We start from the raw sequence: 24,955 nt of genomic DNA on the forward strand, positions 1-24,955 counted from the left end.
GGCGAATTGAAACAAAACCATTCAAATCAACACAAAGAGCCAGTAATATTTCATTTGGAATTTATTTCAAGTTTTTGTATAAAATAAATCTCTGCCTCTACATTACTACAACACCATTACTTTTTCACAGTGATGCGTCAAGACATACAAAATAATAACGTAAAAGAATGCTTTAAGTCACCTCTTTGAGTCCAAAATGTAACAATATTTTTCAAACAATTATACAGAATAAATACATTATACCTTCCAAGGAGGTTTCATGCAACATCCTCAAATTAGTTTTAAAATGAAACAATAAACTGAACAAGTGGTACAGGTTATCTGTGCACACACAAAAGCAGAAACATTAGAAAAAAGGAGGGAAAACAATATGTAAAACATGACAATAAGACAGTAGTACCTGCTTCCTGTAAGGACTAGAAGAAAGGGCACATACCCAGCATTTAAAAATAATTCATGTTCAAAACAATTCATGTTGCCAAACAGTGAACAGTGATCCAAACCATGAAAGATTCAAAGACAGGGCTTCACCCACTGGGGTATGGGCTAAGGGGCGAGGCGCTGCGTCTGGCCGAAAGCCAGTCAGCTAAACAAAACAAAACAAAACAAAGTGAACACCTGTGCAGGAAACTTAAGCGCATGCCCTCAGTCCATCTAGCTTTGCATGACTGCCAACATTTAGCAGCCTTGCAACGCTTTTTTCTTTGTAAAAAAATGATTATTCAGTATAAGCATTTGATTTGGTTATTATTTATGCATGTGTAGTTTGATGCATTAGTGTGATCAGAAAGGTGAGAGGTGAGCTGCCACTCTGTATTTCTTTTTGAATGTGTACGTGGGGTGGGGTGGAGTTTGGGTCGATCTGTGATTGTGTGCAGTGATTAAAAGAATCTGTTTGTGATAAGTTGGTGACAACTAGGAGAGTTTTGTTATCGTTTTCTCGGTGAAGAGTGAATCGGATCCAGTCTGGTCCATTTCAGCAGACAGCTCAGGGCAGAGCTCTCTTAGCAGCATTTCCATAAGGATCTAGAAACAAACACACACACACACAACGTCCTCAATTCTCAATTCAGTTCTAAATTCTCAATAAAGTCCTCAATTCTCAATTCAGTTCTAAATTCAAACAAAAAGTTGTTGATATGCATGCTCAAAAGGCATTCAGATGACACCCCTCCCTTCCATGCATCTGAAGCTACATGTTGATTGGCTGGAATGGCTGAATGACATTTCCTGTTTCCCAGAGTTTCTTTCTTTTCTTTTTTTTGCACTGAATGGCCAGCTAGAGGAACATGAGAAGATTGTTTTTCTTTCGGCAGTGTAAACACAGCAGATATCACTGGTCAACTCATTTGTAGAGTTTGTAGGGAGCCAGAGCTGAAGGACAGAATGATTAAAAGCACATAGATTTTGTGTGACCGAGATCCTTCTTAATGAAATTAATGATATTTCTTTGTATACAGTACTGACATTTTCATGACCTCGTTCATACTGCTAATATCCCATGCTGCAAATACTGCAGTCCCACAAGTTGTCATTAGATGGTAGTGTGGAACATTCCATTTACTTTTGACCTCAACAACCAATACAGCGATTCAAACATCATCATCATGTTAGAAATGTTAGTAAAAGCTTTTAACATTTAAGGGGAAAACACTCTATACTCAATCTTTGACCCCATTGCTACCAGAAACACAATTTGGAACAGTCACAATATAACCAATTACACAAACATCCACATTTATCTCAATCCAAAATGACCAACCAGTCAAAATATCTGTCAAGATAATTTAAATAGCAGAGAATGTCTAATAAGGGGACAACTTTCACTCTCGGGAAACTGGTTGCAGTTACACTCTGGTTCCCATGTGGGGGTGCTCCCAGGCGAGTGCAGAATGAATGGAGGTCTATGGAGCTGTACCAAAGTCCTTTTAGGCAAGTCCCTCCACTCGGCGGCCATATTGGAACGCTTTTTGGGCACTCATCAGGCATCCATTTCGGCAGAAATGCGCGTGCGCAAGGCTTCATGACACCAATCTTGCTCCAGCAGCGAGATCACATGATTGGCACGATGTCTTCACAACACACCACATTATTGGCTCAATGTATTCACAACACAGCACATGATTGGCTCAATGTATTCACATGTCAACGTTTTGCCGCAGAAGGGGTGTGATATGTGTAGACAACTGCCATATTGGCGTTACAAACTAACCCCATGCATTTCTATGGAGGGTTTTTTGAGTGCTGTGACGTGTGTCCCCTCCTCTGGCTCTAGTCATAGTCACCAATACTGTTAGAGAAAACTATCCTTAAATATAGTACAAATAAAGCAAAAATATACTAGAACAGATAAACAAAATAATCAATAACTGCTTACATAAATTAGGTGTCGGTTAGCATTGACCTCCTGTAGGGCATTGAAGACACGAATGACCCCAAAGCGGGCATTTTGTTGCCCCACTAGGTTCTGTAGGGCATCTGAGGAGAGACCATAGACGTATTAAAACATACTGCTTTTTTTGGACAAATGGCAGACACTGGCTATTCACTATTAAACTGATGAAAGTGTAAACTTTATGGAAGACCACAAGTTTCTTACAAAAGCCTATGGGTCATTCCACGTCAGTTCAACCAGGGCCCACGCACTTAGATCTCAAATAGAATGACGCAAACTCTACATCTGGTCTAAGTGACTGAACACTTCTTTTAGACATTTAGAATCTACTGAATATTCCACGAGTGGAGTGCTCTACTCATGCAGAAAACACCGTTCAGGCACAATAAGGTGCTTGTTTTGCATGCCAGGTTGTATTTTTCCATGTACCTGGAACACTTTCTAGAAGTTTCTTCTGAGCTCGCTCTCTGGTCTCCTGCCTTTCCACCTCTGTCCTCGCGTTACCGAGGAGAGCACGTGTTCCGTCAGGCCAAAAGGTGTCTCGAAATATGCTAATGTAGTAAGCGATCATCGGCTCCCCAAAGATCCAGCTCACTGTGTCGCAAATCTGCCTATAAATCCAATCAGAAAACAAAGGCAGTTTGAGGAAGCACACAAGTGTATCCATTTTTTACTTTGAAATCAGTTAAAGGGACTCTGATGACATTCCTCAGTGACTAATGGTGGCAGCACAAAACCATCATCTTCAGTGGTCTGACATTTTTCTCTCTCTCTCTGTTATTTACACATTCAACAGCACAGTTCTGAGTAAAATATGTCCACTGTTCAGTGGACCACAAGAGCTCATTGTGTCATCAGCCCATTGTGCACATGATTTCAGCAACTGGGAAGTGAGACCAATTTGATGATGTCTAAGCATCCAGTGAGAACACACACACAACTGTACTAACTCCAACAAACTAATGTCTTTTTAAGAAATTCATCAACAAAATTCAACATAAATATGAAAGACCAATAGCACAAAAAGTCACAGGTATACAGACGCTATGAATAAGTTTATATTTTTGACCTTTGCAATGAATTGTAACAAGAGTAGCTGTGACAACATTAACTTAGTTATGAATAAGCAGTGACCCAACAGAATCTAGATTCTTTGAACAGCTGCTGGGGAAACACAGGTGACACTGGAACACTCACTCTCTGAGGCAGGCTGGCCCAAATGCTTAATCTAATTCTACTATGTCTTCCTCATAATGGTGCTCTCTCTCTCTCTCTGTGTGTGTGTGTGTGTGTGTGTGTGTCTCAACACAATGAAGTGCCATTGGACATTTATCTAATTCATGTGGATGAAGACACTAGGATAGTTAGAGTGTTGCAGATGGCATCTGCTTAGCTGTTTGTGATCACTGTGGACATTGAAAGAAAGAGAGAGAGACTATGGACAGATAAAATCTTCAACAACACTCACTTGTTTATGGTGCGTCCGAATGTGACCTGGACCAGTGAGATCAGAGTCTTCCTCACCCATTTAAACACTACAGGAAGAAGCCAGGCGCACGCACACAGACACGCATACGCACACACACTGTGTTACCCACATTCAAATAGATGGATTATAGAGCTATTACATACTAAAACCCTGCAGAAACAAGCAGGATGCCACAAATAGACAGAACCGATATAGCAAGCCAACTGTGGATAGTCAGTTATATGTTCTTTAATAAGGTTCTGAATGGAACCATGAGCTATCACAGTACACACAGCAGTATACTTACTGCCCCTGAGCTCAAAGATCTCTCCTATCAGCATGAAGGAGGGCTCGGCCAGTAGATCCCTCCTGCCCTCCACCTCCTCACCATAGTCGGACAGGTCACTGTCGTCATCACCGTCATCCTGGCAAGCCACAAGCATTGAGTAAGCACAGCAGTGTGTGTGTGTGTGTGTTTGTTTGTATGTGTATATGTCTGATTATGTGATGTGTGCACATGGTCATCAGAAACTGTGTTATATATACAATGTTCATACAGTAAATGATTGGTGTGTGCCTTATCTTTGATTTGAGTTGTCTGCATGTACCGGTATTTGTCAGGGAAAGAGAGTGTGCGTAACAGTGCTTATGGGATATTGCAACATTATCACAAATGTTGGTCTATTGGCATATCTTTGCAATGTTAAACTGGAAGAGATTTTGTGTAAATACAACAACATACACAACTGTGTGCATGAAGCATGAAGAGAGAGTGAGCGACAGAGACGGAGAATCAGTGAGCGTGTGTGTGTTTGGTGTGTGTGTGTGTGTGTGTGTGTGTGTGTAACAGTGTGTGAGGGACATAGACAGAAGAAGAATCAGTGTGTGTGTGTAACAGTGTGTGTGGGACATAGACAGAAGAAGAATCAGTGCGCGTGTGTGTGTTTGGTGTGGGTGTGTGTGCGTGTGTGTGAGTGTGTAACAGTGTGTGAGGGACAGAGACAGAAAGAGAATCAGTGAGTGTTTGGGTATTTGTATTTGTATCCTTCACCTCCTGGTGCGAGAAGAAGTCTCCAGGCAGTCTCTCTAGTAACGAGGCAAGGGTGAAGTTGGACTTCTTTTGTGTGTCGATCACTTTCAGGTGCTCAGGGGACGGGCTAAGGAACGCATATAGTGCCTCACTCTGACACAGACACTCGTCCGACAGCATTTTCTAAACACACACACACACAGTTACAGAACATACACAGACACATGTGAAATGCACACGTGCACACAGACATTTTGAATTTGGTTTAACATCAAGTGTGTGAAAGCTAATAACATTGAGGTTTTCTTTACTGGTTCAATTTGAAAAACATGGCCTATTGTCGGATACCTGCAGGAAGTTGTTGAGCTGGTTTTTAGATTTCTCCAGAAACTTCTGGTCTATGGACTTAAACGGAAGCTTACTGACCGAGGGGAGCTGTACCTTCTTCAGCACAGGGAAACACTTCAACAGAGAGAAGAGACAGAGTAAGAGGCACACACACACTTATTTACATACATACACACACACACACACACACACACACACAGAAATATAAACACAAAGATGTGCGAATTAGCACCTGATCTATACCCTTCTGACACAATAGTGTTCCCAGTTGAAAATGTACTGCAATCATTTCATAGTATCCTGTAAACATTACAATCAGATTTTAATATGTTTTATCAAATATATACCTTAGAAAATCATAGCTGATTCCCATGCACACCTTAACGCAGTAAAACCCCTTCAGAGAGAGAGGGGGGGGGGGGGGAGAGAGTGAGTGTGTGTGCGCGTGTGTGTACCTCTGTGAGTTTCCTGTGTAGTATCTGGAACTCGCTGAGCTTGCGTGAAACAGCCCACCGGCTGTGTGTGGAGTCGTCTGCATCTGGCAAACTCACACAGATGTAGAAACAAGCCGTGTGCTCACCGTTCTCCTCCACAGCCTGAGAGAGAGAGATTGAAATTGAGAGAGAGAGAGATTGAAATTGAGAGAGAGAGAGAGAGGGAACAGGAGAAGAGGGTTTTACCTGACATGACCCGACATGAACGTACAAATGCACTACAGTGCAAAATATAATACTGTATGCTTAACATGTCCTAGCTACACACAAACACACACATACACACACCATTACCTCTCCACCAGTGACGGAGGCTCTCCACATGCCCAGGTTGGTGCACCACCAGTCAGTGCGCGAGATGTGTACCTGAAGGTCAGAATGCTCCTTCTCCATGGTGCTGATCTCATCCATCAGCTTGCATACAATCTACACACGCGCACACACACACACACACGCACACACACACAGTTAATGCATGACACACACAGACATCGGTAACACATGAGATTTGTAGCTAAGTCTGCTAGCCCCGCCACCATTATGCTGTTGTAGCAAAAAAAAAGCAATATAAAGCAACAGAGTGTAAAAGTGACAGATCATCAGCCACAGAGGAATTGGTGCAGAGGCACATCACAAACAACAACATACATCAGTAGGACAGTTGACACTTGTCAATGTACTGATGTACTGTATATTGTTGTGTGTGGTTGCCAGGTCAGAATAGAGGAGCGTCTAGCCTCCAGCCTCTCATTCTGTGCATGGAGGACCAGTCACTGCGCAGTGATTTAAAAGTCCAGTGGCTACACTGTTTCAGTTATATCAGCGGTCCCCAACCACCGGGCCCCGTAGCCTACGACAGGAGTTTAAAATAAATGCATGCAAACTAAATTAAATTTAATTCGCAATAATGTCACGTTTTTACATGGCATAGGCCTATATGCAGTTGTTTGATTGCACGCATGTTTGCATTTTGCAAGGTCTATTTTTTTACGTTTGTCACGCTGCGCAGCCTCAGGTCAGCTCACTTCACCTTCTTAGTGAACGGTAGTGTCACACAAAGTTAGCTAAACTGCTAGAATGAGCAACAAAAAAACAAGCATCTTTAGCAGGTCACTGGCCAGAGTGTTTGAGTTGCGAGAGCCACTGCAGAGATTTCTTACAGAAAAAAAGTCACCGTTGTACATTTTAGTAATGAGGACTGGGTGTCAAAACTCGCTTACCTGTGTGACATATTCGGGTTGCTTAATGACCTCAACCTGTCACTCCAGGGGAGAATAACGACTGTCTTTAAACTGGCAGATAAAGTCGCTGCATTTAAAGCCAAGCTTGATTTGTGGGGACGACGAGTGGACCGGGGTGTATTTGATATGTTCCAAACAGTAGTGGGGGTTTTGGGAGAGACTGAGGCAGGGCCCTTTCTCTCGCAGCTGGTGCGCGATCACCTTGTTGCACTTTCAAATAAGTTTGAGCGTTACTTCCCATCCTCCAAAGATCCACGGCAAACCAATGAGTGGGTCCGCAACCCATTTGTCAATATCCCGAATAGTTCTAACTTGTCAGCGCAGGAGGAAGAGCAGTTGATCGAAATTGCAAATGACGGTGGTCTTAAGAGTGTGTATAAGGAAACCTCTCTGGCGGGTTTTTGGATCAAAACCAAAGCAGAATATCCCGAGATAGCCGTAAAAGCGCTGAAAACGTTGCTACCATTTCCCACCACGTATCTATGCGAGGCCGGGTTTTCGGCAATGACTGCAACTAAGTCCAAATTGCGCAATCGACATTTCAAACACACTGAGGGTGTCACTGTCTTCCATCACCCCCAGATGGAACCTTCTTGTTGCAGGGAAACAAGCACAGGGCTCCCACTGATTATATTCGTAATGCACGTTTAGTTCCCATGTTTTGTTCCCATATTTTGTTAAGCATGTTCACACTTATAGATGTAGCTTCAAGTTGTTCAATATTCATAGTTCATATTGTTCAATTTTCACTTCTTCAAGTTCACGTTTTTCACATGTTTAAGAGACATTGTTACCTTCACTGTTTATACATAACTGGAGCTAGTTCTTTTCAAGTAATGCATGCACAACACATATGGAACATGGAACATGGAACCCCCAACCCCACCCCGGCCCCCCACCCCACGCCGGTCCGTGAAAAAAAAAATAGGAAACAAACCGGTCCATGGTACATAAAAGGTTGGGGACCCCTGAGTTAGATAGAATGATTTCCTCGTTGTTGTGCTACTGTGCCAATCAATATGCCTTTTGTATTATAGACTTCTAAGTAGTCAAACAAATGTGGCAAGTACTGAATAAGTGCGCGATCATGAGCGTGCCTTTTTGTCGGGTTTAGGGGAGTTCTGGATGGAGCCCAGGGCCTGGCGCTTGTACTCCAGCCGGTCGGTGATCTGGCGAAGGCGCGTAGCAGCCTTCGCCTGCTCGTTAATGCCAACGCTGTCCAACGACGTGTTGCTACCCGACAAGGACTGGCACTGTGGGAGGAGGGACAGACAGAGGGGAAAGAGACAGAACGAATGGAACGGAACGGAACGGAACAAGGGGGTTACAGTCAGGTTCCACGCTTGTATTTTTGGGGTAGACTTTGTGTCACTTAGCAGAGCAATTACAGGAATAGCAAGGATCAATATTTGCAGGCCTTAATTAGTGACTTGATTTAGCTAATGGAATGCTTACTCCACTGTGGCGTTCACAAAGAGAATAGGATGGTGACCTCCTGGTTTTGACCTTTTTAGATTCCCCACAATGTTGTGATTTTATTGCTCACTTAGAACTGAGTTTTCCAATTATAAATGGATAATCAAAGGACTTAAAATCATCAATAGTTTCAGTGCTTATGTGAGTTCTTACTTTCTTGTGGCCACACCTGTATGTTATTCTGCAACAAACCTTTTTGGATATCCTGATGCTTGGTTCTGTTTATCATTTTTTTCCCTAAACTCTTAAAAGTATGATCTAACAAAGAACTGTTGACCAGATAATGTGCATGACATTGCCCAGCCGTGTGGGCAGTGGGCAGCCGTGGGCCACTGGTTAGCACTCTGGACTTGTAACCGGAGGGTTGCCGGTTCGAGCCCCGACCAGTGGGCCGCGGCTGAAGTGCCCTTGAGCAAGGCACCTAACCCCTCACTGCTCCCCGAGCGCCGTTGTAGCAGGCAGCTCACTGCGCCGGGATTAGTGTGTGCTTCACCTCACTGTGTGTTCACTGTGTGCTGTTTGTGTTTCACTAATTCACCGATTGGGTTAAATGCAGAGACCAAATTTCCCTCACGGGATCAAAAAAGTATATATACTATACTACTACTATACATCTATCTACGTCCATATGTACTGTATTCCATTGTGCTGGACACATGCCCAGGGTGACCGGTGTTTGTGAGTGTCTGACGCTCTAATGCCACTCACCATGTCCTCCTTGTCGTCGGGCGGTGGCACAGGTGTGGCGGCACGGTCGCGCTGCCCCTGCCGGTGGACGAGACTCTCGTAGAGATCGCTCACCAGGAAGGAGGGGTAGTAGCGCTCCCTCATGCTCTCGTAGACCTCCGCCTGCAGCCGCACAAACACCTCGGTGCCCGTGTCCCCCACCAGCGCCTGCTGGATCTCCCGCAGCAGGGCGCGCTCCACCGGGATCTCCCGGCTCTCCACAAAGAAGTTCTGGTAGATCTCCCCCACCAGGTACGGAACCTCATTCTGAAGCCAGATGTGCAGGATTAGATGCGTACTCGACCAGAAACAACACCACATTGCATTTATATAGACCCTTTCAACAAGAAAAACAAAAACAATGCTTGAACGTTCTATTTTGTTGCCAATCTACTTCCGAGAAGGGTCTGTCTGCGTCCTGCAAGACGGAGAGGAAGAGGAAGTAGAGGAAGGCGTGTCTTGTACTTTTCTAAATCGCAGTCCACGCGAGATCTTCCTCTTTTGCGGTTATCAATGTTCACACGAGCTCGCGTGAACATTCGAAGGCAAATTGCTTCATTAAGATAGGGTCATTCCACGTCAATTCAACCAGAGCCCACGCACTTAGGTCTCAAAAAATACTGAAATTACCAGGTGTACCCATGTTACCCAGGAGACACACTGTAAAATTACTTTTATGTAAGATCAATACTTTTCAAGATACAGCCAGTTTTACAGGGGGAGGGGGGTGTCGATTTTGTTCGGGCTCTTTTTTTTGTCAAAGTTCACAAGCCCACAGCGCAAGAACTAAACCATGTAGGAGGCTCAAATTTTGCATGCTGGTACATAAATAGGAATAGTATGTAGCAAAATAGTCACGTTTGGTCTGGATAATCCTGCATGGACATAGCTGTCCCTCAAAGTTGATACAAATTTTATTGGAGTTTTTGGCTGGGCTCTGTTTAAGCCTTCAGAAGACATATTTGTACTCAACATAGGCTCTTGATTTATTTTCCTTACTGAGATAAGTAGAAACACTCTCAAAAAACAATGAACAGAAAATAAATTCCTTCAGGGTCTGAACAGCAGACCTTAGAAGTCTAAAAAATCATTTTGGTTCTCATTTTCAGAGCACCTAAACACCTTGTGGGAATATACAAAGATTTTTTAAATATTTTTTTCTTTATTCTCCATGATCTTTTCTTTTTAAAAACACCAATTTGACTTGTCTTATGCAAATCTTTCTTTTTCACTTTCCACCCTGAACATGGGCAAAATGCACCATAGACATTAATATGTTTTGTATAGAGCTACCACGGGTTACTCTATACAACCACAGGTGGCAGTGTGGTGACTATATAAAACATAATGATGTCAATGGGGCATTTTGCCCATGTTCAGGGTGGAAAATAAAAAAGAAAGAGTTTTTGTTAGGAAGAACCGGGAAGAAACACTTTTTAATTAAATGTCACTTACAAAGACATTGTACCATACTGAAAGCTAATATTTTGTCACTAGCAACCTACATCTGCCCTCTGTCAAACACAGTTGCATTTTCAGCTCTGAACAAAACCGTTCAGGAGTTCTGGTCCGGACCGTGACTCCGAACAGCTCTGGTTCAGGCATAGTTGCTCCACAGCGGAATAAGTCCAGACCGAACTTCCCGACCTCAAATGTTGTGGGCAGGGCTAAGTTCGGCTGGCATCCAGGCTAATCTACATCAGGTAAGTTAAGCAGAATTGGGCTGATGGAATATTTTCATGTCCCTGCTGTAATTCCCCCGATACCCTCACTGCAATGACTCATTACCCTTTATTGGCTGACTCCACCAGCTCCCAAATTTAATAAAGGCTACCAACCAGTTCTGCTACACACAGACTATACTAGACACTCATTACTCTATCAGATAAACTGATAAAAATGCTGTAATTTCCAGTGATGCCCTCACTGAAGTTCCTCATTCAGCCCTCTACCTTATTGGCAGTCTTCAGGGTCTCCACCAGCTCCCAGAATTTAATGACGGCTGCCTTATCCACTCGTGCCATGTAGACCCGGAAGTATTCGCGGCGTGTTGGGTTGGACATGATCTCCTCAAACTGCAGGATCTGGGCACATGGACAGGCCAGTGTTAGTGCAGACACACACAGACACACACACACTGGGCAGTTCAGTATAATGAGTCAATGGCACATGAAAAGGTCCTGTTCATTTAGCAGGAGAATGAAATGGGTGTGGTGTCAATACCTTCTTCTTACAAGCCTCCAACATTAATTACAAGCAGAGCCTATAAACTATAAAACAGTGACCTTTACCAAAGACTGTGAAGATCCATTAGAGTGTGTGTGTGTGTGTGTGTGTGTGTGTGTGTGTGTGTATGTGTGTGTTTGTGTGTTATGTGAGCTCAAAATGAATGTCAGTGACTGCTCCCTTGCAGTTTCCAAGTTAAAGCAACACCAAAGAATTTTCCCTCTGTCGCACGCATGCCATTTGTTTATCCAGCACAGGCTTTGCAAATAACGATGTCCACAGACAGGGTAGAATATTTTGCATGACTTATAAAAGTATGATGTATTGCGACATCAAATGTAAGTCAAATTTGTAGTTTCTTATGTCTCATTCCATCAAACTACAGATCCGCTACCCGATCTGGCAAACTTACATAGTGCGGTTATAGCCGATAGAGGGTCATGGTTTAATGCAGAATTGCCGTTCACCCTGTTACGAGTTGATGAACCACTGAAACGATTTTGGAAACATTATTTTAAGGTATAAAAAACTCTTTGGTGTTGCTTTAATATACAACACATACCCTCTGTGCCTTGTGTCAGCCGTCAATCTGTGTGCCTGTTGTCTGCACAGCTAAGTCCAAATTATGGGGGCAATAATCGCCTGACAGGAAACCCATAGTAATGCAACAACCTGCCCTAACCCTCATGGTTCACTTTGTTTTGAATGAAGGTCTACACGTGATGCATGTTTGTACTTCACAGTGTACAGGATTACTGCACGTTTGAACTTCTAACTACTTGTGTAAGTTATGAATAGGAGGTGACCGGACATAACTGGAGTGTCAGGAGAAGGTCTAACTCAATGAAGCTTAGGTTACTTGCATGTCATATAGACACAGGCAGCATGTCTCCACAGCTCAAGGCATTGTGGTTTTCCTACAGGGGTGACCTTGACTCTCTCTCCACACCACCCCTGGCTCTGTAGCAGAGGGCTCTGACTCAGGCCTATGAGTGTAGACTAAACTAGCAACTAGCTACGAGCCTGGGCCGGGGCCCTCCTGCTGCTCTTTGCTGTGTGCCGATGCTCATGTTGGAGCCGAGCGCAACAGCCGCCCCCTCTACCAACCCACCCCCCACCCCCAGCCCCTCTCACCCTGCCCCCCTCACCCTGGGAGTCTGGGCCCCCTCGGCCCCGTCAGTGGCCCCGTCCTCCTGCTGCTCGTAGCTGGGCCCCCCCAGGAGCCAGATGCGCTTCTCACACTGCCTCTTGGCCACGGTCAGCTGATTGATGTAGCGCTTCATGTTCCGCGCCCGCAGCAGGTCCGTCTTCATGGCCTTGTCCTTGCCTTTGTATAAGTATAAGTATAAGTATATATACTCTTTTGATCCCGTGAGGGAAATTTGGTCTCTGCATTTAACCCAATCCGTGAATTACTGAAACACACTCAGCACACAGTGAACACACAGTGAACACACAGTGAGGTGAAGCACACACTAATCCCGGCACAGTGAGCTGCCTGCAACCACAGTGGCGCTCGGGGAGCAGTGAGGGGTTAGGTGCCTTGCTCAAGGGCACTTCAGCCGTTCCTACTGGTCAGGGTTCAAACCAGCAACCCTCCGGTTACAAGTCCGAAGCGCTAACCAGTAGGCCACGGCTGCCCCAAATTGTTGTCTGCAGGCAGGAGAGAGAGGGATACAAAAGGAATAAAGAAAAAAACATTTGTTTATCTATATGCTCATATAACTCAATCACTCAAAAGTGTAATTTAACAATTTAACTGATGCCAATAACTCTAGGCAGCACCGTATGTCTAACTGGTACTGGTTAATCAAGCATGAAATAATTCTCTTTTTCTCTCATACACAGAGAGAGGGGGGGGGGGTGAAAGAAACAGAGAGAAAAGGAAAGAGAGAGGAAGGAGGGAGAAAGAAAGAGAGAGAGAGATATATCTTTGATTCCCTCAGGTCTATGTGAGAGATTGCATCATCTTTCATTCTGTTATTTTGCGGGTGACACAGAGCGCTGTCCCCTGTGGCTGAGAGCAGAGGGATCTGGTGAACAGAACAGAGAGGAGGGGCAGCCTGTCCATCAGCCCTGCTGCCCCCTCTGGCATCTCGCACGCCTCCACCCCACTGCACCCCATTACACAGTTATAGCCCTTACCACTCCTCTGGCACAAAGCTGTGACTGGAATGCCAAGCATCATGTCAAAATCACAACAATATATACACACACACACACACTGATACACAAACATAAATATTATACATGATAGCACACAAATTATCACACACAGACACACACACACACACAGACACACAAACACAGACACACACACACACACATCAATAGTATCTGAGGCTCAATAGCATGTAATTCAAAAAAGACCAGTGTGTTGTTACTTTTACATGAATCTACAGCAGGCTGGTGAGCTAGGACCTTCCCAGAATTCCCAGCATTCTTGACCCAATGCTCCAGAATGGGGGGGAGGGGGAGCTGGAGGGGAGTCAGACCCACCTTTCTGCTTCTTCATCTGGGGCAGACTGCTCAGTGTGGTGGCCTGGATGATCTCCACCACTATTTGGTACCTGTGCGAGAGAGAGAGTTACCCAATCAAATGAGTCCATGGGAGTCAATCTTCAGCTGCGACTATCCAATCACAAACAGGCTACACGTCTTCCTTATTCCATTTGGCCAGAGACTAACCTTTACATAACCTACTAATATCCACCCACATTCATCTGACATGCTCTCCGCCCTAACAAAGCTCCTCAAGAGTTATTTAACATCTTATGGGATCAGTTGTTTTTGTTTCTGGAGCCTTGCGAGCTCATAAACAAACTCTTTGTATGTGTGTGTGTGTGTGTGTGTGTTTGTGTGTGTGTGTGTGTGTGTGCGGAGGAGAGGAGCAGTTACTCCCGGGGATGCTCCGAGAGGCACACTGTCGTCATGGTGAAAGGCCCCCAGCCTATTATCATGCAAGTGTGGTTTGCAGCGACCAAACCCAAGTTTATAAGTGACACTTCTCTTTTTCTCTGGCTTTGTCGCTCCCTCCAACATGAGGATTTCTTTTGGCTGCTAGCGTCAGGGAGGATGCGCCTATTAAAAACGTCTGTGACTAATTGTGATTTCAGGCGTCGCGACTCAGGCTAATCCCCTTTGCTTGTAAATCCCGAGGCTTGGGACACTGCAACCCCCCCCCCCCCTTCACCTCCCTAGTATTGAATCTGCCATCTGAATCGTGTTCGCATTTTAATACCTATCTGTGTTGTTGATGAAGACCAGGGTAATGTTTCTGCCATTAGTTTCGAGTCAGATAAAGAGAGTGATAACTCAGTTTTAAATTCACACTTTTCGTTCAGTTAGGTAGTCAGAAAAGGAGATCACAGACAAACTTACTATTTTGTTTCTCAACTTAATCATCTATGTATTAATGTTTAAGAGTGGTTGTCGTCATGGTGATGTACCTACACTAATTTTCATCCACTTTAATTAAGTGTTGTTCCCCTCAATGTACAATTCGCTGTTTCAGATCATTCTGCATCCACCATGCATCATAAAGATGTTTTTGATTTAATTTGGGATAAAATCCTTCAGCTCCGGCTGATCTTCTCGAGACCCAAATCAGCTGCTGTACAGCTGCACTGCAGACAGAGGCCCAGACAGCAGGTGGGGCTAGAAGGCTTCCCTGACTAGGCAGATCACTCGGGCTACGACACGCTAAACAACAATTCACTGCAAGGTTTATCTCCTTCTGTTTTCTGCACTGTAGTTACATTTGTATCAAAAAGGTGCAGTTTGAATGTAACGGTCCCACTCACCACAGAGCTAGTGTAACACTCATCCTTGCACTCTGAAATCCAACCCGGCCATTTCATTTTTGGGGATGTTTGAATCATACAGGCACTACATACTCAATTGTCAAATGAACCAGAGAGACTTTCTAAGTCAGCGATGTGTTTTGCTTGAGTAATAAGCTTGCATACTTGTGACTGGAGGGGAATTACATTTTGGGCAGATGGAAGCTTGATTCGGTTATGCCCTGGCTCTGCCTGATGTTTCTACAAGCTTGCAGGACTAAGAGGCTGGAGAGAGGCAGACAATAAGCAGCTACTGTGTGTAAAATATTTCACATTCTTCTTAACAACCCCATTGAAGTCAGACTCAGTCCCACTGAAGAGCCATCATGAATAAGGTAAAGTAAGCCCTGTCTGACAGCAGCTCTGACAGACACTGAGAGCTTGTGCTGCTAATGGGCTGAGCTCCAGACTGCAGCCAGACACGCACTGAGAGTATAGGTGACAGCTCAGTCTTAATACACAAAATACACAAGCTTTAATCAATGAAAGTGCTGCTACAGACTAGTCTCCCCCATGCTAATGGAGATGAGTCCTCACTGTGTACAATTCTGGTTGAAGACCACAGCCTTCCTCACAACACACAGTGGAACACAGACCAATCTCACAAAACAGGGAAAGGTGGCCAACCCAGTCCAATTACTGAGACTAACGCCAGGCAGACACCATACGTTTTTTTGTGTTTTTTTCCAGCTGCATACGATGGTATGTGGTACGCTGTATGTGTGACTGTGTCTATGTCTGTGTTTGCTGTGCTCACACTGTACATTTGACTGCTCACACTGTGAGAGCATCCAACAAAAATGTCTGACATGCCACATTGGATCAGATTGGAGCTGGAACATTCATTGTTACATTTTCAGCCATTGATAGCCTGCTCAAGCTACACAACAAATTGAACTTCAATTTGGCCCGAGTCAAATAAAATCATGTTAAAATCGTGTCAAAATCACAGTGTCTGTTTGGCTTAAGGAAACAGAGCAAAACAGTCCAGGGCTACATCAGGGGCACCATGTGTGTCAGAATGTGGGGCCTCACAGATGCATGTGTGTGTCTGCAGGTAGTGGAGGTGTGGAAAGGGGAAGCGAGTGGTAGTGTGACAGATGTGTGTGTGTGCGTGTGTGTGTGTGTGTGTCTTCAGGTAGTGGAGGTGTGAACAAGGGAGGCGAGGCTGACCTGAGCTGCTGCAGGAAGTCGACGTCGGAGCTGCTGCTGATGAGCTTGATGAACTCCTCGTAGGAGGGCGCATAGGTGTAGGCCTTCCGGTGGTGCTCCATCAGCTGCTCGCGCTGCTCCAGCCGGGACAGCAGCGTCCGGTTGATGTAGTCTGGGTCACTGAACACCTCCACCAAAGGCCTTAGCACTGAAAACACACACACACACACACACACACACACACACACACAGGCACAGGCACAGGCACAGGCACAGGCACAGGCACAGGAACACGCACACACAGATGGAAATATGTAAATAAATGAAAGGAACTTTCCCACGTAGGTCAACAAATAAGACAAAATTGAACTTTAATTGAACCACTAATTCAGACCAATATAAAAGGGCTGGAAGCTCTAGAATAAAAGACATCTGTGCAAACTGTAAATTGGTGCAGCAGTGTCCCCAGGATGATACTGTAAGTGCTTGTCAGGGGTGGCTCCTCTGGTGAGATGCGCTCTGGAATCTAATTATGCCCGTCTCGTCTGCCCGAGAGGTGTCTGAGGTCCAGTCCGCCCTCATCAATCCCAGACATCGCAGCTGTCAATCACTGGTGCCAAGCCACAGAGACCGACACAGGTAGACTCTCCTCCTCTCCTTTCACTCCTCCTCTCTCTCTCTCTCCTCTCATCCTGTCTGTCCGTCTTTCTGTAATCACTTTTTTCTCCCCCTTTCCCTTCCTCCTTCTCCTTCTCCTTCTCTCTCCACCTAGGTTCCCCCCGCTCTAGAGTCTCTCTTTCTCTTAATCTCTATGTGTCTGGGTCGCTGTCTTGGAGGAGATCCACTTAATCTCCATGAAGTCCACACTCTTAAACACTTCCCCTGATTAATGAGGGAGCAGGAAATGGCTGTGCAGAATTACACCGTCGACTGATCATTCCACCTGATTGGCACATTCATTAGCACGGTCCCTGAGCTACTGAAGTGAGCTCAGTAGTGAGCTCACTCTCTGCAGCACTCTCCTGCTTGCAAGGTCATTCTTGTTTGGATGTTGGGACATGAGTCACGTTCCAGTGTAGAGTCTGCAACTCCGACCCCTGAACTGTGACACACTCAGAGAGCATCACCACAGCATGCACATGTACTTGCAACTGTAACAAGGATAAGCAGGATAAGCTAATGCAACATAATCAGCAAGGCTTGAAAAAAGCCTCATTTGCAGAATTTAATATTCTCATGATTAATTCTCATGATTCTCATAATTCTCAATTCTCAACACAAATTTAGGAGCCATGTTGTCTGAAGAGATATTGTTATCAGTGACCTCCACAGGCAAAGTGTTTTATCACCTTTAGCCCTGCTGGCACAGTTAGTGAGGACTATCTACTACAAATTGTAACAAATGCAGTCAAAGGCCTCACTCTCTGTTTCTTTAAGCAACACATGCTGTTTGCAAACAAACTCCTTTTTTGCTGGCCATCAGCTAGTACAGGAGTTGTACAGGAGAGCTACAGGAGTGGCCCTGCCGGACAAGACCAGCTCACCTTTGACGGCGATGACCTCGGAGAGCACCAGGCGCAGCGTGGGGGAGCGGGCGTGACGAGCGGGCAGCAGGCTGAGCAGCAGCAGGCGGGCACAGCAGCGCAGGAAGCGCAGCTCCTCCTGCCGACTGCGCAGACACGGGTGCAGGGCAAAGGGCTTGGGGAAGTCCTCCAGACTGGAAGAGAGGGAAGAGGGGGGAAAGAGAGTAGATGAGAGAACAGCCAGAGACCAACCGGTGGACAGAGGAAGAAAGGGTGTGAGACAGGAAGTGGGAGATGAACATGATGGAGTGATGAAAGGTGGGGTTGAGAGAAAAGATGGCAAAGAGAATTCATATGACAGAAACAGTCTTGAGCTACTTTAATGAGTGATTTGACATGACCGGTTTGTCTACAATTTTGTTTAACTATTTTATCTAATAATCAAAAACAAGTGTGACGATGTGATCCACACTGCACTATTAATTTAATTATATTCAGTTATTCTAGTTCTGGTGGTGGCATTTCGTAGAGCTCTATACTTTAGTCCGAAATATTTTCATTACATAGTATTTGTTTTGCTTATCTTAAGTAGGAGAAGGAAAGTGCCAGACATCCGAAAGTAAAATGAAGAAAACGTTGTTTTGCTTATCTTAAGTAGGAGAAGGAAAAGTGCAAGACACTCGAGTAAATGAAGAAAACGTTTAATAGGCGACAACATTTCGGCCTACAAGGCCTTCATCAGAAACGTTGTCGCCTATTAAACGTTTTTTTTCATTTACTCGGAGTGTGCGGCACTTTCCTTCTCCTACTTAAGTTATACACACCGGTAGCCAGCACCTCATCTTGGTGTGCGTTACATCTCTCCTCCATAGTATTTGTTTTGAACATTTAAAGAGGAAACCCTCTAGGGACAGATTGAAAGGGTCTATATTATGTCTTTGCTTTGTATTGCCTTGTTTTCACAGAAACCTTGGGTTCTGTTCCATTATTAGAGTTGCAAATGTTACATGGTGGGGCATGTTATGTGTTTCCCAATAAGCGGGAATAATTGGCTACCCTGGCTGACAATTGCACCTGGTCTGAATCCCCTTGGCGGGAGAATATGGATGCTCCTCTGTTGCGTGCGAGTGGTTTTTGTCTGTAGTAGCAAAAACTTTGTTTGTCCCTATGACACTTCTATTTGTTCGTCTCACCACTTCTAGGGAATACCGGTGCTTGGGTTTCTTAACACGTAAAAAGATTGTCATTCCGCGCATTCGCCTTGCTCCTGTCACGCTCACGTTGAGTTAATGTTGACGCAGTTGACGGTCAATGATAGTTGGCTCAAGCACCAAAACCCCTCCTGTGGCCTTGGCTTGACACCCCTTTTATCGTTGCACCCCCACAACTCTAGAGGGAAGGTAAACTCAAAAACATTAAAACGTTCTAAATCAAATGTTTATTATGTTTGTTTGTCCTTAATTGAAATTATTTGTCCTCATTCTCCTTGGTTTTAGGACATAGGTTCAAATAAAAAAAAATATATATATATATATATATATTTAAACCCCCACTTTTGTTGTCAAAGTCTATGTTTGATTTTCTCAGACCAAGACAATACAGAATATGGAAATGACAATACCTCTTCTAGAATTTGACAGGCATGACAATTGATCCACATTGATTTTCTAACACTTTATCTCTTTCCCAAACAGCCACCTATGGACCCCACCTGGTGCTGGCTGCTTTGAGGTCGCAGAAGTGGGCGTGGAGGGTCTTGACCGTGCCGTTGCACACCAGGTCCACCACGTCTATGTCTGCCAGGCGTCCTCTTAGCTGCCTGATCACCTCCCAGAAGTCCTCTGACAGCATCTGGTACAGTTGGCCCTCATCACGACTCAGACGACCATACCACGACTGCACGTAGTCCCTGTAGCTGTAGTCAAACACTGGGAGGGTGATGGAGAGGGTGATGAATGGTGTTTTGTGAGGGAGAAAGAGAGACGTCACTGAACATGTCACCATCACAAATATTTGAACAATCCTAAACGCACAACTAATGTTTTTCCTCATGGTTAAAACATTATTGTTTATTTTATATTTTTCTTTGATATCATATGAATTAATATAGGTTAAAGTGATAAGAGAGGACGGCATAGCTGTTCATCTTCTAAGCTGATATTGCTATAATGCCCTACTGTTTAGGTTATTATGCTTTCTCTTAAGTTCTTTCTCAATTCATGTTTAGGAGCTTGTCACTAAGTGCAAGTGCTCTGCCCAGGGTTGTGAGCTGTTATTGAATCAGAGCAGAGACTTGGCCAGGTTTCCTGCTGATTCAAAGACACTATTACACTAAACAGGGCTTCATCAGAGAAGGGCAAATCACAACAGAAATGCTGAGTAGGCAGCCCATTGCCACGAGTGAGAATTAGAATGCATTCTAATTATGTAAGTCTAACTGACCATTTAAAGCTATGTGGTGATTTCCAAAAAAAAAAAAAAAAAAAAAAGATCTTGACATTGCCAGCCTTGTTAAATCATTTGTAGAAATTCAATCAGTGTGTTACATATAACTCTGGTCATTACCACTCAAATATGTAATGAGAGAAGCATGGCATCTTTGCTATTTTCTCATACTGTGCTTCATGCTAACTCTTTAGCAAAACATCTTATTCAATTTCAATCAAAGAGGAACTGTGAACACACAGGAGTCACTGTAAAGGACTTTTTGCAACCCTTGTTATCCTCACCATTGACAGTCCTCAAGAGTCTGGTGAGTATGAAGGGAATGTTTTTGCCCCTGTGCAAGTCGAATCAGTATTTCTCAGCTCTGGTCATGAAAGGGTCCAGTCAGCTTGCTCTGATGGTGCTAATGTCAGCAATTAGTAGGCTAAGTTTGACACTTCACCAAACACAATCAGAACCTTTGCGATGTTAGCTGAAGCATAAACAAGACTAACATTTAGGCTTATTTGAGGCCACACTGCCTAACACACTTCACTTATCTTCACTTCCGTAGAGCAACAGACACCATTACCCCAGACACACTCTTCACTGACAGTTTCACCATCTGAAACATCATTAGTCATCTGAACAGATAATATCAAAAGACGTGGGGAAGTGGCATATTTTGTTTCTCATGGCTGGGTAAGCTTACACTCATTGCTGATGCTCATAACGTTAATATAATGTAATATAATATAAAGTAATGATATGATACTTTGAGTGGTCACATGCAGACCTTATTCAAACTGAATGTAATGCAACCCTACTGAATAATAACTCAGAGGAACACTAGCACAGAGATCAATTAAATCATCTTTTTATTCTGTCATCATGTCACGCGACAATGAATGTGAGGTATGGGAATTAGCCATCTGACTGCACAGTTCTGTAGACTTGCCAAACATCAAGTCCTTCCAAACACAGCAGATCCAGGGCTTAAAATTCATTTTTCAAAATGGGGGGGAATTCCCCCCTTAGGTTATTCATGTAGGGGGGATTTACACAATTTGGGGGTCGATTCTGATACCAAGTCAAGAATTGCGATTTCAATACTTCGATACTTTTTTTAAAAAAGTGTTTGATTTTGGGGCCCCCACCACCCTGACGTCATCAGTAATATATACTGTAGTGGGATCATTCACAACAGTGGACATCCTAGATTCTGCTTGACTCTCTCCACACACACAAACACACACTGAAAATGATAGCTTATGTGATATGTTTCTATCATATATTTTTGAATTCATCTAGAGTGTATTTATTTAATAATGCATTTTTTTTAAAGTATAGCATTGTACTAGTAATTACTAGTAGCTAAACATACTTAGTAATTTGAATGCCTCATATTGACGTTTAACCTATAACACTTAGGCATATCTTTAATGTGGTGTGTAGGTCCAATTGAGTGCACATTGCTGATGAGTAGGTGTAATTGAGTGCCTGTCACTTTAAGAAAATACGTGAGATTAATTCTATGGAGTAATTAGCCCCCCTTCAACCTGACGGTTTTAGGCTATAGTCGCTAGTGAATAAAAGTTGTGCACAGTGCGGTATGTGTATGCAAATCATTATGTTTTCTATGTCATTAGATACAATAAATGTTGAAAAAACTAACATGTCGAAGACAATCTTTCTGGGATCAAGTGTTGACGTGACCTGACTGAGCTAGCAGGATAGTTACCAAGGAGCTCTTTCCAGATGTAAAAGTTTGCCATGGTAGCGTAGCCTATTTGCGTAAGCGCAAAGTGGTTCTCTCTCTGTCTCTCTCTCTCCGTGTGTGTGTGCGTCTGCATGAGGCTATGTTCAATTCAACTCGGTAGTTGATCAGTCCGGTCAATAGCACCGCATTCACGCCACTTAATGATTAGGCTATATTAACGTCATCAGACAGGCTGTAAAAGTGTATGCGGGAATTTCTCGCATTATGATGGCTAGAGTTGCGGGACTTGAACAAATTATGCGCAATACCCGCAATCCCGCAGTGAAATTTAAGCCCTGAGATCAGCCAAAATACTGCGTGAAATGTCTGCTCATCACATGTACTCTATAATCTAAGATATCTGTAACTAATCTGTATCATTTTTCTCCATTCTCTGTCTTCCATCTCAACTCCTACCTCTGTGGTAAGATTAAGGCATGAGGCAAAAGACATCAAGAGAGGAAAGAAAGATGAGTCTGCCACAATTACATGCAGGTCATTCTGCACAGGTATGTAAAAAATGGGCTCACATCTAACACAGGATGGATTCAGTTCAATAGTCAAATACCACTCACTCAGATGGTAAACCACAGAAAGGGATTAGGGCAGGAGAGAAAACAACAAAATCAACAGCATATCACTTTTAGCATCATCAGTAGATTGTGACTTGGGCTGTCTGCAAGAGGGACATTTTTGTAAGTACACTGTTTATACTTGCTAAACATCTGAAAAGAAATGTTACTGGTAGCTTACACTGACCTTCTTTAAGTACCTTGTCCACATTGTGCGACACCACTACTCGTCGCATCTGTGATGATTCAAACAGTGGCAAAGAGGACCCATTCTGCCAAAAAACGTGATCAATATTCATTTCATAAAACAGTAGGACTGTACAACCTACAACCACTGCCTACCACAACAGCACTGTACTCTACCTCCACCTCCCTCTCATTCAACCACCCACCACACCCTGACTCCATCCCTGCTGTGGACCACATCTGATATCCAACATCTCAACAGTCCATCTCTCCTGACTGATCAGTATTGAAGTTATAACACACAGCATCGGCTGTAATGCAGCACTGTTCATGAATTTGTGAATAGTATAACACGAAAATCAATCTGTATGTAGACTACAATTAAATTGTAGGTCCTCCTCTGTAAAATCATTGCTTCCAAGACAGAGGAATTAGGTTTACTGTAAACAAACATCCTAGGCTAATCAGGCTAAATTGTGCAACTTGTTGCAAATTAAGTAAATAGGCCTAGTCCATAATGTTCAAATGATCATGTCAGAGACTGTCATGTCATGAGACTGGATGTAAAGTGCTTGAAAAATAGCCTTTCAACATTAATTGCTAGCATGAACTAAACAATTACCTAATAAACATATTGAGATGATAAGGGATAGGCCTACATCATTTGCAAAAAAAAAAAAGCATTGTATTGTAAAACCAAGGACAGCACCCACTTTGCTTGCTGTTAATGTACTGCCCACTAGGAGTATCGCGTATTCCATTGACCAGTGACCACTTACCAGTATTTTGTTAAAGAAGTCCAGCAAGTACGGTGTGTGTGTTGAGGTGTCAAAGTTTATGAACTTTATGGGACTCTCCTGTGAGAGGAACCCAAAGCATCCAAAGACAAAACAAAGTAAAACAAATGATGCATAGAGACAAATCTGAAGAACAAATGAGGTCACGGTGAGCTTCCCACTGGCAAGCTGAAACGATACAAGCGTGACAAATCCAATACCGATAAATAACATAAAACGTTGGAAAGTAAAGCACGCAGATTCCACTTTGGCAGGCATTGAGGCATCTTTGAGATCGCTCTGCTTGTCGATACTACCGACGCCAACATGCATTCTGTTTGAAATAACATTTCCCTCGCCACTAGAACTCTACCTGATGGATTCTTTCATGCTACCAATGAAACGTTAACTCTTTGCACTAGAAGAAGATTAAGCTAAGTAGCCTAGGCACGACGAGGTTGTTTGTCTCGTTTGCTATGATGACAGGACATTTAAAGTGAAACAGTTAATGAAAAGTTTTAGTTCTCGCAATCATGCCGTCGTCAAACAAAACATAAAAGGTTCGCTGAGTTAGACATCACACTAATCCATCGTTAGCCATCTCTTTGCTGATAGTAATGGCTAGATAACACCTGAGCCGAAATGACCCACTCCTGTAACGGTTATAACGTAACATTAGAGTGTATCCGCTCAGCAAAAAGACTACAGTATGCTAATTCAATTAACGTTTAAGTTATCCTTGATGTGTTCTCTCTGCGTATTGCTTCGCTGTCACGCTTAAATCAAATGTGGAGAGTGACAGACGGATAATCTCATGGTCCCGGAGTTTCCTGTCTGGTTTTCGAGTACAGTCGATTGAGCAGACCGAGAGGAAACAAACCACCAGCAGAGTGTGCACGCACGCATGGGCTTGGGCTACTGGACAAGAAGCCACAGTGCAAACCACAGTGCAAATCGGGTTGGAATCTGATTGTGGGATGGAGTGCCAAAATATTTTATCTCTATCGACATTTTCAGATAAATGAAAAAAGTCATTGTGCGTTTGTGACTGCTGTGTTTTGTGAGTTGCCTGTATCGATAGCTCTTTTTATGTGTGTCGAAGATGAAGAGGCTGGCAGAGAAAATCATAGCGTCAGGAAGATATATTTCCCTCCCAAGAAACTCTTCTTTTTTAAAAAAAAATATGTCCATCATTATTCTAAAATGTTGTTAAATCTTTAGGATCCCTTTAATATTGTAACACGGCTCTGGTGTTAACCAGATGAACCAGCTCCATCTACTGGGTTATTTGGGTAAATCATAGGGCAAACGTGATCT

The 24,955-nt window shown here is 43.7% G+C and overlaps 1 protein-coding gene across 2 annotated transcripts; it reads right to left on the bottom strand.

Moving 5' to 3' along the window:
- LOC125307782 (sorting nexin-25-like) lies at positions 1-24,769 on the bottom strand. Of its 2 annotated transcripts, XM_048263845.1 has the most exons (19): positions 23,642-24,769; positions 22,864-22,948; positions 19,633-19,849; positions 17,943-18,115; positions 16,420-16,606; positions 13,904-13,974; positions 12,553-12,731; positions 11,131-11,262; positions 9,161-9,445; positions 8,074-8,229; positions 6,030-6,161; positions 5,697-5,837; positions 5,242-5,355; positions 4,915-5,076; positions 4,171-4,288; positions 3,864-3,930; positions 2,825-3,006; positions 2,378-2,478; positions 1-1,026 (listed from the first exon to the last, which is right to left on the bottom strand). In XM_048263845.1, the coding sequence occupies exons 1-19, from the start codon at positions 23,969-23,971 to the stop codon at positions 916-918; spliced, it is 2,943 nt and encodes a 980-aa protein (XP_048119802.1). In that variant the 5' UTR covers positions 23,972-24,769; the 3' UTR covers positions 1-915. The 2 variants fall into 2 exon arrangements, with proteins under 2 accessions (XP_048119802.1, XP_048119811.1); XM_048263854.1 differs by lacking the exon at positions 8,074-8,229.
- Between the last annotated feature and the right edge of the window lie 186 nt (positions 24,770-24,955).

The sequence above is a fragment of the Alosa alosa genome, chromosome 1, assembly GCF_017589495.1.
Source record: "Alosa alosa isolate M-15738 ecotype Scorff River chromosome 1, AALO_Geno_1.1, whole genome shotgun sequence".
In the NCBI taxonomy this organism is placed as follows: Eukaryota; Metazoa; Chordata; class Actinopteri; order Clupeiformes; family Clupeidae; genus Alosa; species Alosa alosa.

What these genes read in the sequence shown, in the direction of transcription:
- LOC125307782 (XM_048263845.1), bottom strand. Translation starts at nt 23,971, where the DNA reads ATGCATGTTGGCGTCGGTAGTATCGACAAGCAGAGCGATCTCAAAGAT. An exon ending in GGACAAGGTACTTAAAGAAG is followed by an intron (nt 19,850 to 22,863) that starts GTCAGTGTAAGC and finishes TCACCCTCCCAG; the next exon opens with TGTTTGACTACAGCTACAGG. An exon ending in AGCTCAACAACTTCCTGCAG is followed by an intron (nt 5,077 to 5,241) that starts GTATCCGACAAT and finishes GTGTGTGTTTAG; the next exon opens with AAAATGCTGTCGGACGAGTG.